The 14,016-nt window shown below is 42.2% G+C and overlaps 1 protein-coding gene across 1 annotated transcript; it reads left to right on the top strand.

The window, feature by feature from the left end:
- Window positions 1-1,963: 1,963 nt before the first annotated feature.
- LOC136524723 (vacuolar protein sorting-associated protein 52 A-like) lies at window positions 1,964-11,791 on the top strand. The gene is made up of 17 exons (XM_066517988.1): window positions 1,964-3,319; window positions 3,911-4,012; window positions 4,730-4,813; window positions 5,024-5,104; window positions 5,277-5,420; window positions 5,568-5,659; window positions 6,298-6,379; window positions 7,154-7,336; window positions 7,812-7,927; window positions 8,008-8,066; window positions 8,792-8,892; window positions 9,089-9,139; window positions 9,253-9,432; window positions 10,022-10,156; window positions 10,242-10,316; window positions 11,117-11,174; window positions 11,264-11,791. Exons 1-17 carry the CDS (start codon window positions 2,159-2,161, stop codon window positions 11,563-11,565), a joined length of 3,006 nt encoding a protein of 1,001 aa, XP_066374085.1. The 5' UTR covers window positions 1,964-2,158; the 3' UTR covers window positions 11,566-11,791.
- The last annotated feature ends 2,225 nt before the right edge of the window (window positions 11,792-14,016 follow it).

The raw sequence follows: 14,016 nt of genomic DNA, 5'->3' as shown, positions 1-14,016 counted from the left end.
CGGTCTGCATTCTCTTCGTTAGCAACACACCACAGGGTGCATGCTACATCTAGAACATACTATTCTTGGGACTTGGAACACTGGTGGCCTGGTAGGCAGGAAGCCACCAACGTCCAAAAATAGAACGGACACGGCTTCCGCAGCGAGGGCACGGCGCGGTCGCTGGCGCGAACGCGCGAATCGGATCGCGGCCCGCCTCTCCCTTCCCATTTCCTTCGCCTCGTCTGGCGTCCGTGCAAGCCGAGCCTCGCTTCTGCCTCTCCCACTTCCCAAATCCCACCAGGCCACGGCACCACTCCGCCTGGCGCTCCCGATCGCGAGACGAGGGTAGCGAGATCGAGAGGCTCGTCGCCGGCAGCCGGGCGGCGGCGCCCCAGTTCCAGGTCGAGGCGAGGTACCTACCTCCCTTGTCGCGTCCATCCTATCTATTCAACTACTTTTAAAACGACAAATGCAATTTTTTTTTTGCTACGATAACTTTTCCTAACGGTTTGCTAGAGGAACTACACGTGTGAAGCGATATCAGCAATTCATTCATATGGCTGGGACCCATAAGAAGCGAATCGAACGATATATCACCTTTGATGAAGAATCTGAAAGGTACCGCATCAATCTCAGTTGCATTAGAATTTGAATTCTTTTTTTTTAGGGGAAATAGCGATTTCCATTACTCGTCAGCAATTACAAACTGTGAAACTGGATACATAAAGGGATTGAACCCATAATTGGTTCAGCATCCAAAGAACAGAGACTACCAAGAGTAGCTAGCTCGTGCGCCACCCTGTTGCTCGTCCGGGACCTGTGTTGGATTCGCCATGAAACGAAGTTCAAAGACAGGAGACTTCTCAGTTCCGCCACAATATGTGCCATTGCACTAAACTCATAGCCATTCGAGTAAACATGAACCACAGCCATGGCATCAGTCTCGATGATCACCTGACCTACACCTTCATCGATAGCAGCTTGCACCCCTTGAATATTTCTAATTTTGCCACCGCTGCACCATAACCTGCTTTTCATTGAACGATATATCACCAATCGTTTATGTTATATTCTGTATTATTATTCTAACAGCGAGGACATATCACTGGATGAGTTGGAGGAGGAACTTGAAGAGCACAAGGACTATGATGTCAGTCAAGGGCATTGACACTTCCCATTCTACATTTTAGATGAACTATTGATTTGCATGTTGTTTGATATTGCTCCCATGTGAGCCAGATAATTAAACTGCATAGTTAGCATTTTAACATACTGGACCATGTGTGTATTGTTCAGTTTTCCATTCACACATTGAGGATGCATTTTGGGCTACCAAATGCCATAATTCACATCTTCCAGATGATGTTTAGCATTCCAGCCCCAACATACCTCACCCAAGTTCTTAGAAGCTTGAGCCATATCTTTCCTCGTAAGTCATACCAGTCATACCAAAGCTTACATTACATGCTTCTCTCTGTTGTTTCCAGGTACTAGTAAGTATTTTAACCAATGGTGAAAAACAGCGAGGCATGGCAACATTGGTTGAGGGCGACCTAGGCCATATTGAAGCAGCTCTTATTCAAGTATGAGTTACTGAAACCTATAGCTGTGCCACTGCTAAAACCACAACATAAATTGCAGCATATTTGTTTTTTTTTCAGAACTGATGGCTAGCATATTATTTTATGGTACTCTGATGTTTTTTTTTGAATGGGATCCACCAAGGTAGATGTATAATTTCCTTTCTGAAACTACATTTCCTACATGGAAAAAATGGTGGTTATGTCAGGAAACTTCAAATAAATGACAACTTTTTCGTTTCGTGTCTATCATTATGATTTGTTTGTTCCCAATAATAAGTATAGACCCTGATGCCAAACCTCACTGATAAAGTATTGTGATGCTGTCTTATCTGGCGCAACAAGGTTTTCTGAAATCTTAGTTAGCATGGATGCTTTGATTGGACACTCGGCTTTTTCATGGATCACTGTACCATGTTGTTTAACTGCTAAATACAAGAAACTACTGTACCAAATATACGTGGACCTTGTAGTTGTAGAAGTCAAAATCAGACAGGGGTCAAGCGGTCAACACTCGACACCAGCGTCTGAGCTCACTGCGGTAGCAGTCTTCCCCCCAGATACCGCCGACATTCTCCAACCCAATCGTGCCAGCGATGGGGAGGACGGGGGTGGCCTCCGCTTCCAGTGGTGGAGGAGCAGGATGGCCGTGCGGTGGTGGCCTCAACCTCGGCGTGAAGCTGAACGTGCTGCTGCTGCTGTCGGTGGTGGCCACCAACCTGGTGTCCCTGTACCACCTCTCCCTCCGCGCCGCTACCGTGCCGCCGCCCCTTCTCCAGCAGCAGCAACGGGACGGCGACAAGGACCTGGTCCTCATCCGGCAGCTGGACGCCATCCGCGCGGGCGTGTCGCAGCTGAACCACCTCCGCTCGTCGTCCCCTCCCCCGCCGCCTCCCCCGGCGGAGCTGGTCCTCTACTCCCGCCTCGCCCCCGTCGCGTCCGCCTGCTCCGCGCACCCGGACCTCCTCCACCGCTACATGTCCTACACCCCCTTCGCGCCCTGCCCCGACGACGCCCTCTCCCTCGCCGAGCCCCTCCTCCTCCGCGGATGCCATCCGCTCCCGCGCCGCAGGTGCTTCTCCCCCACCGCATCCGCATCAGCATCCAAACTCCTCCCCACCGACCCCTTCGCCCCGCTTCCCGACGCCGCCGTCCGATGGCCCAAGGAGGGCAAGTGCAAATCGTTCTCCTGCCTGCCGCCGTCGCTGGGCTTCGACGTGGCGCGCACGGAGGCCGCACGGTTCCTCCGCGCGCGGGGGCCCTTGGACCTGACGGCGCCGCAGCTGCTGCGGCTGGCCTCGCTGAGCCGGGCGGGGCCCATCCGGCTCGGGCTCGACATCGGCGGCGGCACGGGCACGCTGGCGGCGCGGCTCAAGAAGCTCGCCAACGCCACGGTGCTGACGACCACAATGAACCTGGGCGCGCCCTACTCGGAAGCGACCGCGGCGCGTGGGGTGGTCCCGCTGCACGTGCCGCTGCAGCAGCGGTTCCCGGTGGGAGATGGGACCATGGACGTGGTGCGTGCGGGGCACGCCGTGAACCGTTGGATCCCAGAGGTGGCGCTGGAGTTCCTGTGGTACGACGCCGACCGTGTGCTGCGCCCCGGCGGGCTGCTCTGGGTGGACCACTTCTGGTGCCGGAGGAGCAACCTGGAGGGCGTCTATGCCGCCATGCTGCGGAGGCTCGGCTACAAGACCATCAAGTGGGTCGCCGCTGACAAGAGCGTCGCCGGAGGCGGCAACAGCGGCAAGGACGAGGTCTACCTCACCGCGCTGCTGCAGAAGCCTTTCAGTTAGGCAGTGAACACCATGTATTGGGGGGAAATCATGGCATGGGAATTCATCCATCAACCGAGTCTCTTCTTCGCTGAAGACTGAAGCAATGCAGTGCAATCTGCAATGGTTTCAGAACTTGCAGCAATCAGCTTGTGTTATACCACGTGTACAATTTCTGCCGCAATGTGTGCAGCAATGCAAGCAGTAGAACTGATGTGCAAGTTAAACCTTCACATTTTGGCAAAATTCATAATCAACAACCAATTCTAGTGCTTCAAGTCGCATATTCTGACACCCATTTTTTTATGTCAAAAACAATATATTGGTGCCTTATAATCTATACCTTTGTGTTGTAACTTATTTACAGGTAAGTTTTTCAATAGCTGCATTGTACGACTTATGGAACAGATCTGTATATTTTTCGTAGCCAGCAATGTCGTGTCCTATATTTTATCAACCAAATAAACATGCTCTGCTATTCTGCATATTTTTTATCTATGCATTCTGAATTTTTATGTGGAAATATTGCATCTAAACACCTGGGTCTTAGAGAATGTTTGTTTATATCCTCAGGATTATATTGAAGATAATGACAGCCTTGTTCTGTTGCATGATCAGATTCATGACTGTGACATTATTTTGTCACAAATAGGATCAATTCTTAGTGGATTCCAGGTATATACTCAACCAGTGTATGCATCACTTTTTTTTTTTTGGCATTTCCATGTTTTAGGTCAAATTCCTTCGATTGGTGTAGCTAAATAGATTGTAGGTCTGTTGTTCTGCACAAACGCAAAACAACTGCTGGAATGGTGGTGCAGTTCGTTAATGTGGATATACAAAACATGGGTGTGTTTGTATTTGTAGTTCGCAGTAGTTTTTTTTATCTTCTTCAAAGATCATGTGGATACCGGGTTGTGTTTACCTATGAAACTTGATGCTACTTTCATGTTCTCTTAAATTGGACTTTCAGTCTCTCTTGGCGTGATAAATTGGTTGGCTGCTTTACATGGTCATACAGGACTACAGGAGGCACATATTCATATATAATCTCCTTCTTAGCATTGTTGTAATCTTATGATTCCATGGAATTTGTCCCAGAATTTAACAAATCACCAACCCAGATGTCACTAAAATATTTTTTTTTTACATTCTATAGGTCAAACTACTACCTTTTTTACCAAGAGAGAAAATGCTCCCGTGTTCCTTTTTATTAAAAGGAAATCCATTACTAATGGATTTTGTCGATTGTAGTGTTGCTTTACAAGTTCACGATGGTTTATTTACTTTGTACTAAATTCGCACAAAGATGTTCTATAGCAGCTTTTGCTCAAATTAGCTTTTGATTATAATCAAATCACTGAAAATTAATTTTAATGATTCACTTGGCAGGTCCATATAGGTTTGATAAGCTCGGAAATTAGAAGCCTTCAGGAGAAATCCTGGGATATAAGCTTGAAACTGAAGAACCGCAAGGTCAGGGCAAGCCTGCATAGCACATACCATATGTTAACATCAATGGTTTCCTGTATTTTCACAAATTAGCTTACAAGTAACATTAATTTTCACAGCAATTTGATTGATCCTTCCACTAATATCTTGCAAGTGTAACATACAGTGCGTACACTCATGCATTTTAGCCTTTATTATCATTATGTGCTGACATGAAATCTTAAACATGCCCAGTTGGTTGAGACAAAGCTTGCTGGGTTTGTTGAAGAGATAGTTGCTCCTCCTGGTTTGGTAAATATTCTTATTAATGGAGAGGTAACTGTCCTAAAAAAGCTCAGATATTTGATGCTATGGTTTTGCATTTTGATTGTTTACTTCCTGTTTTATCATGTGCACTGCAAGTTGTCAGTTTTCAGGAACGGTGACTTGCTATTCTTTTTTTTTTCATATAGTTCATATGAGTTGCTATTCCAGTTTCTTTTGTTAGATAAATGATGGTTATGCCAGAAGTCTGGAGATCCTTAGCAGAAAGTTGAAATTTGTTCAAGATGATCCGTTGATTAATGCATCACAAGCTCTGAATGATATTAAGCAAGAATTGGAAAGGCTTCGACAAAAGGCACTATCCAAGGTTACATCATCTTGGTTATTCACTTTTTCTGGTTCTGATGGACGATGTGTTTGTTCCCTCTTAATTTCTGCTTATGTTAGTTCAGTAGTTAATATGTGATCTGGAGTGATGTTTCATGCCCATCTTTCACTGCATTTACCATTTCAGATTTCCAGACATATTATGGAGATTTTCTTTGCTATGAGAAAACCTGGGACTAATATACAGATATTGCAACAAAATTTGCTTCAGAAGCATAGGTATATGCCGTGCAAAACTAATTTCATACATGAAGTAATTTTTTCTCTCCTTACAACACTTATCTTCTAAGGTGTTAACTTCTAATGTGCATGTTCATGAGGAAAATCATATTCACACTCTTCCCATCCTTTGATTTACTCGGGTCTGCTGCACATGATAGTTTGATGCATAACTCTTCTTCGTTCTTCGTCTTTTTATTTTGCTCATGTCACCTACCCCATTTTACCTAAAAATTTTTTATACTGCCATGCACCAAACCTTTAGTGCATTTGTTGGAGTTAGTTTCATTCTCAGTAATGCTTCAAATTTAAACTATATGGGTAGTGCAGAAACTATTTCAATTTATTATATTATTACTGTTATTTTGGGGGATTGGGAGAACAATTTGACTAGTGAATTCCGAATTTAGGATATGAAAGAGTGTTGTTTCTGTTCTGATTGTATCTAGTACACATCGTACACTATATTTGTTAGCCATATCACCATATGTTGCATTAACTTATAATTAGATTAAAATAGCACACTTGCTTTCTTTATTTGTGTTGAGATTCATTCCACTGTTGCAAATGCAATAAAATGCAGACCACTTTCCATTAATTTGTTGCATGGAATAATTGTAGCTTACATGGTTTCTTAGGTATCTCGTTCTGTTTCTTAAAGAGCATGGTTCCGAGACGTATGGTGATTTGTGTGCATCATATGTTGATACAATGAATAAGGTAAGTCTGTTTGACGTTCTAGTTAGTTTCTCCATGACTAAATCTGTATGAACTGTTGGAAACTTGGAATCTGAACAGGGTTTCCAAGAGTGTGTGGAGGTATAAGCCTCAGTGTCTGAAAGTGATTTAACTAGATGGAGGAAGGATGAGACTTTGCTTTTGATGCTCGATCTTTTAAGTTTTGGTGATTCCGTTGACTATACAAAAAATGCCTACTTTGGGCATTGGTTTGCATAATGAAAACTGCATTTAGTCTGTTTTCACAATATTGAACTAGTCTCTAAGACTCAGGCAGTATGATTATGATTCCTTTATCTGGCATCAAGCTCTAGCCATCCTTCCACATAGTGGCCTTCAGCTGTTGCACCTTTGTTTCTCCTATGATATTGATGGAACATTGGAGCTGTCATTTCCAGATAACAGAAGCACATTGTTACCTAATGTTTTTACCAACATCCGAACTGGGTGTCATCCAACCTACTAATATGTCGTTGTGCAGCCAGTAGTGTACAGTACATGCTACCCATTAGTGATTTGGTTCTCAAATTGTAGGTCTCCATGAATTTTCTATTCATGAGGAAAGCTTATGAATTTAGAATATGACAGAATACTGCTTCTTTTAGTTAGAAAAAATTGCCTATGTATCTGCTTTTGTGGTGCCCATAGTCATGGTATCATAGTGACCTTCCACTATGAACATAGTAATTGTACTGGATAGTTATGTTCCTTGTGATCTTGATTTAGTTTGTTCTCACCTTCCCCTTTTGCAAACAGGTGCTGAGTGCATACTTTCATGTGTATGTAGAAGCATTGGAGAGGTTGAAGCTAGATATTGGTGTACTCAATGATTTTAGTGGACATGATACCAGTATCATTGATATTATAATAAGAGGAAGAGAGCATCTGAGAAATCATGGTTTCATGTTTTCATTAGGTGAACGTGCAAATATTCTGAAGGTACTTGTTGAACACATCAAAGAAGGTGCTTACTCTGTGAACATTCTTTTCCTGTTCAGAGCAACATGGAAACCTTGACTTCAAATGCAAAATGTTGCATTTTTTTTCTCGAACATGTAGGAGAGCTGCGCATCATTATAATAATAAGAAAAAAAGGGATAAGAACCCATACAAGGCACACCCACTCACACCACTATGTCCAAATTAAACAGACTAGCCCTTGACACACAAAGTAGGCGACCTTGACCCAAAATTAACTCTCATTCAGCCCCTGGGCAAGGAGGTTATTGATACCTTGTGCCCCTGCCAAGCTCCAATAGAGAAGCTCCTACTAGCGACCAACAGAGCTCTAGCTAGGTTTGGAGATTCAGCAATGTTACATTGTTTTTGGACCCTAGTCCTCCAAGGTGCAGCATTCAGCAAATGCTGCTTTAGTAAGTATTGTTGTATTTAATAATCCCGTTTACCTTTTCAGGAGATTCATCAACCTGGCTTGGTTCCGCATATATCTCAAGTCAACTCTCGTAAATACCCATATGAAGTTATTTTCAGGAGCCTTCAGAAGCTTCTGATGGACACTGCAAGCTCTGAGTATCTATCAATTTGATCTACAGTTAAGTGTAATAAGTGTGTATGCTAACATTATCAATAGTTTCTATTTTACTTTTCAGGTATCTTTTCATAGAATCATTCTTTGGAGAAGAGTCACTGTTTTATCAAGTTTTTGAAGGTACGTTCTTTTGTTGTTTTATGATTCGTTTGTCCTCTTTCCACTGTCTTCAGGGACACTCTTTATTTTGTTAGGGAAAAGATTTGATGTCACTCTGCCAACATCTAATATGCCTCATTTACCTTTCAAAAGAATAGATTGGACAACTACAACCATTCTTGCAGCTGTAGATTGACTGAAACATTAACAGGTCAAGCAAATGGAGTGAATCTGACTGGGATTAAGCAAATGTGATATAAAATTTGTTATGGGTCTGGCTATACCATGGGCGTTGCAGGATTAGTTGGGATCTTGTCATAAGCATATTTCCACTCAGTGTTTTTGGCCAAAAAACTGAGATAATACACCCTATTGAGTTGCATGCACCAACCAGTTCAAGCTTAAGCTGATGGGGAGAGGTGGGCAATTCACTTATACTCCAACACACCCAAAGTGGGAAATCCTGAGTGCACAAATAAAAAATTGGCAAATCATGTATTTCGTTACTATGGGCTGAAAATCCTGAAAGGAGAATCGCAAAAAAACTAGACCAACCTAGGGGGAAATAGGTGGAATTTTATAAGAAGAAAATAAGCACCCAAATTCGCCTCGAGAGGACTTGAACCTGGGTGAAAGGGGAATCCTCGCAATGGCAAAAATCATGATGGTCCCCAGAGTATCATCTATGATGCAGCATCAGCTTCAAATGTTGTGACAAAATCTCATATTCTCACCATTACTTTCAGGACCTTTTGCTGTTATTGATCAACATTTGGATATCACTCTTCCAAATTGTCATGATGCTGTATGCCTCATGCTCATAATCTGCATAACTAGGAAGCACCAGGTAGGAAGTTATAAACACAACGTATTAATTGTGTAATCAACAGAAGAAAATGTGTTATTGCTGATCACACATGCTGTAATTGCACCTAAGTTAATTTCTAAAACCATAAGATTATGGATCAATTGCTAAACTATTTTCTTTCTAATATAGCACATTTTGCTTGTTAGTTCACCATATTGTCCCTTTTTTGTTTCAGTTGGTTATGTGTGACAGACGGCTTCCTTGTCTTGATAACTATTTTGATAAGGTTCGTAAAGAGCCACAATTTTGTATGAGTGATAAATCACTTAGCTATCAACTTCCATTTGTTCTGTTTTTTAGTTTCTTATCTTGATCATGACCCTCTTGTATCTGCTTTAGGCTCTGATGTATCTCTGGCCACGTTTCAAGGTAGTGTTTGACATGTATCTTCAAAGCTTATATCAGTGCGATGCGCAAACAATATGGATAGATGGTACCCATCCACACCATATTGCAAGGTGCTACGTGGAGTTCACAGCATCCCTTGTTCAACTTAATGCTGAATGCGGAGATGGTCAGGTTTGTTTAATTACCTAATGCCACTGCCTTTTTAATATTGCAAGCAGCTGTATATATACTAAGATCCTATTGATAAAAACATTATTTTTTATATGGTCACTTAAATAGTACCTTGCTGACCTACTTGCATATATCTCACTTCTGAAGTTGTTCACTTGGTCATCGTTATGCAAGTAAATTGTCTATCTGCTCTCGTTGGATTTCTAATAGGACTGCTACACAGGTTTCGTAAAAAAAGATTCATAAAAGTGGACTACTACTGGAAATCTTTATTCAGAATAGGCAATTATAGTACCTCTTATACTACTAAAAATCAGATTTATATGGTGGAGGGATCAGAAATTTCAGTTCCAGATTCATTCCAAATTCAAATGTGGGGCAGGGATCTTCAATATACCTCTCTTTAGTACCAAACTCAAATACAAAATAGAGTTTCTGACCTTTCCCAAGAAAAATGTGGGGCAGGGATCAGAAATTCCAGTTCCAGATTCATTCCAAATCGTGATATTGTTCCATTCAGCTTTTGGTTCTGTGAATGCTGTAATTAGGTTGCCAGCTTATATGATAGTATGATTCATGATTTATGCAGCTTGATATGAACTTGGAACGCTTGCAGTCAGCTATTGATGTCCTACTTATTAGGCTTGCCCTAACTTTTACAACTACCAAGCTGCAGCACCTTTTTCTTTTGAATAATTATGACATGGCCATCTCTGTCCTCAAGGTCTGTTTCCTGCTTCAATTTATAATTTCTCATCTTATACTCATTACAATTCTTTTGAAAGTTACTGTAGCTTTTCTTTTCTCAGGAAGCTGGTGATGAAGCCAAAAAACTGCAAAGATATTTTGAAGAGAAGTTAGAAACTAACATGATGGCTTTTGTGGTAAAGCAATCCTCTCATGTCTTCAGTATCCGCTATGTACTATTACTGAGCCACGAAAACTAACAGGCTGGTTGCAGCTTGTGGGTTGTGCTGTTTTGGATTGCTGCTAGTGGGATCTAGTATTTTTTATTGAACTTATGCTAGGTTGAAACCGATCTTCACTACGACCATGCTGCAATAGGGGACTAATGGCAAGTTTTAGACCGCAAATGGGTGATTTTGACCCTTCACAATATTTCTGATAGGTTGACACATATATTGATAACTGTAAAAATATTTGGTATAAAAAACTAAGTATCTTTAGTCACATTGTTTATTGTTGGTAACTGGCGGATCACTGCCCATTTATTAAACTTTGGGAATGAGTAAAGATATGCACATTACACTTTGAAATATAATTTCTTAAATCTTAATTATTCTAAATTTTTTGGATAACATTCCATATGGCAAATGGAAATGAGAACATTAATATACGATTACAAGATAATATTTACAACCATTTATTTGGATTTACCAGTGTTGTGAGTTTCTTTCAAGCTTTTCTACATTTTCCTTTTTTTTTTTTCCTTTTAACCTTCTGCATGTTCGAGGAAAAAAGTCTTTTAACCAAACCAAATGCCCAGGAATCAAACTCAGGTGTCAGGGAGGTTAAATAGCCTCCCCACCACAAGAACACTGACCTGTTTCCAGTTTACTATCAAGATAAACTTACATATTATAGGCCCCTTTTTTATGAACTGAAATGATTTCGTTGTATCTTTTCAAACAAAGTTTTTCATGTCATCTTTGTTGGAGTACAGGATGATTTGCTCATGGAACATTTCAGTGACTTACTTCGGTTTGTGAGGAGTCATGTTTGTAAGTTGCAGAAAACTTCGTGCCAGTTGATGTGAATGCTATCACCCATGGGAATATGCAAAAAATGATCATTCTTATCCTCTTTTTAGCGGAAGACTTGGTATCTTACCACGAGGACACCAATATTGCTGATGTTGAGCCAGTTGTGAAGAACTTTGCCATGAAGTGGAGAACTGCTCTAGAGCTCATGCACAATGAAGTCATAACTTCTTGTAGTAACCTTTTGTCTGGGATGGCAATTCTAAAAGCAGCAATGGCTCAGTTGCTTAATGACTATAACAGGCTCTCAGAATGTGTGAAAAAAATCACAGGGGCTTCCACTTTGAACAGACATATGGTTTCCATCACCTCTATTTCATATGAAATCAGGAAATACTCAAGAACACTCTAGTTGCTTGTCATGGCGTCCAAGAAGTTCTGGACAAAAAGCTAAATCAAAATATCACCATCGAGACTTTTCTAAACCTTCCAACCAGAGAAGTGCCAGTTGACATTATTAGTTTGATTTTAAAAGTAGATAATGTAAATAGGACAGTTAAAACATCTTTTACTTTATGTTTGTTACTGTTATTGATATTTATTTATGTGCAATATAGCCTACCTCAATTTGCTTGAAACTATTAGGCTTTATTATTAGTGTTTGTCAATCAGACTATCATCGACAATAGTAACCTACTCATGGTTTCATCCTGACAAGTTACTAATTTCCTGACGTGTTACCTATTATTTTCCAAAGTTTATTGAATCACCCGAAACTGGGTAGTATGAGTGAACTGCCGTAAAATGGACCCCACAGAGTGCTTCTCTGTGTTAGCTTCATCCTCTAGCTATAGCTATCCTAGAGATACTGAGACAGGATATTATAGCAAGCTTGGACCTGACATTTTGATCGATTGGTTTCGGCTTGCATATCACTGTCAACTGTTGACGGTAAGTATGCTTTAAAATATCTTTTCCTCTTTATACCTCTGACAAATGAACACTTTTCTTTAATAATCCTGGATATAGATGAAGTTCTGAATAGGAAAAGGCGTTTTCTTGAAATTACTGTACTTGAAACTGGCCCGGCTGGAGAAAAAAGCTGTATTCGCAAAATCTTGTAAGTATTCCAAATTCGTTTGGTATTGATTGAATGTAATGCAACCAAGATTTTGAAGATTTCTCTTGTCAATTGTTGCAGATTTGCATAATTCGCTGCTGTTCCCTGAATGTTCCGATGAATCAACTCTTGCAGAGATGATTAAGTAAGCCGTAATAAGATGACTAATAAAGAGATAATGCTACTCCTTTTTTTCTTTGATGCTGGAATGTACAAGATGGCTATATATATTGTCCTGTCAGAAAGGCTATATTAGCTCAAGTACCTAAGAAAGATGACAAACCAACCCGAACCATGTTGTAGTTGTAGCAGTGTCCTTTTCTTGCTACACTGCAGGGTCTGCAGCCACTGGCCACTTCTGAGTTGTGATCGCTGCTGCTGTCCTCTTCAATCTGCATTCTGCAGGGGAAAAACATCCGTCGACCGTCATGTGCAAGCGGTAATGGAAACCAACCCATCCATCACTTCTCCGTCTTTTGATCAATCTTATCCCTTTGTCCTTTGCAAATCCTGCAAGATACCTCTGGATCAAAAATCGATTGTTCTGAACATTCTGTTCATAAAATCTCGAATGTGTGTGTGATCGATCTTCTGACTCTGAAGCTCACCGCCCACGAACGTAGCATCAAGTCCTGAGCTGTCAGGCAGGCTACCTGTTTTCGCCGACGCGACCTGTCCCTGTTCCCGTAAAACACATGGTTTCAGAAAGAGAAGCGTTGGTGCGGTGCATCTCTGCAGCAGCTAAAACGTCAGTCGGCGTCGGCGATACGTCCTGCGGGAATAAGCATCCTGGGGGGCAGCGGACCGCGGCGCGACCCCACCACGCAATCCACTGGCCCGAAAAGCGGCGGCCGGAGCATCCCCCTCGCCGCCGTCCATTGCGTCAGGTGCCTATCCGTCCGGTCTCCGTGACCACGACCGTACCGTGCTACCGGCTCTGTGGGAGAGCAGGGGTGTGGCTACGGCCTACGGCACCGTGCCAGAAGCCCAGAACGTTTGGTTGTTCGCGCGGCGAGGGTGATGCCGGCGTGGGGGCGTGTCATGTTGATGTCGCCCGCTTTTGGTGCTTAGCTGCCGTGCCTTTCATCCGTCCAAATCTGGTCGTGGGAAAATGGTCGTCGTCCGTCCAACATGTACGTATCACGAGTGGTGTCTATACTCTATAGGGGACTCTAGGGCTCTAGGCTTGCCTTGCTACCAGGCAAGCATCTGACAGAACAGAGAATGAAACCAAAAAAACATTAACTGTAATGTTTTGTATGGTTGATTTATTATTATTAGATGAAAATTTCTGTTGGTAACATAAGGTCCTAATAATTGCCTATATCTCTCTTAGGTCATCTCCAGTAGCCTTGGCAAACTGATTCATTGAATGAACAGGCAGCTCATGAGTCGGTGCAACGGTGCATCGACACTAGAGGACACTGGAGAAAGCGAACTTTGGTAGGATAGAGAAAGAGCCGTCTCTTGTTCCTGAATTGGTTCATAGCGAAATAAATGAAGCGACAACAAAAAAGCAAGTACACCACACGGCCTACTAGCCTGATCACAAGAGGAGAGCACAGTGCTTTTTTATTCGGTGTTGCGGCGGCCATAGTCCTATCTTCCTATGAAATGACTCAGCTATCGGAAAATAAATCTCAAGTCAAATGAACCAGAGCACTGTGGAAGTAAATTGAACCGTAGGAAGAGTGAAAGAGGCCGGGTCAGGTTTGTTTTACACATCGCAGCTATCAAACCGAG

This window comes from Miscanthus floridulus, chromosome 2 (assembly GCF_019320115.1).
Source record: "Miscanthus floridulus cultivar M001 chromosome 2, ASM1932011v1, whole genome shotgun sequence".
Taxonomy (NCBI): domain Eukaryota; kingdom Viridiplantae; phylum Streptophyta; class Magnoliopsida; order Poales; family Poaceae; genus Miscanthus; species Miscanthus floridulus.
Note: the sequence above shows the minus strand (reverse complement) of the source record. Positions and strands in the feature narration are given on the sequence as shown.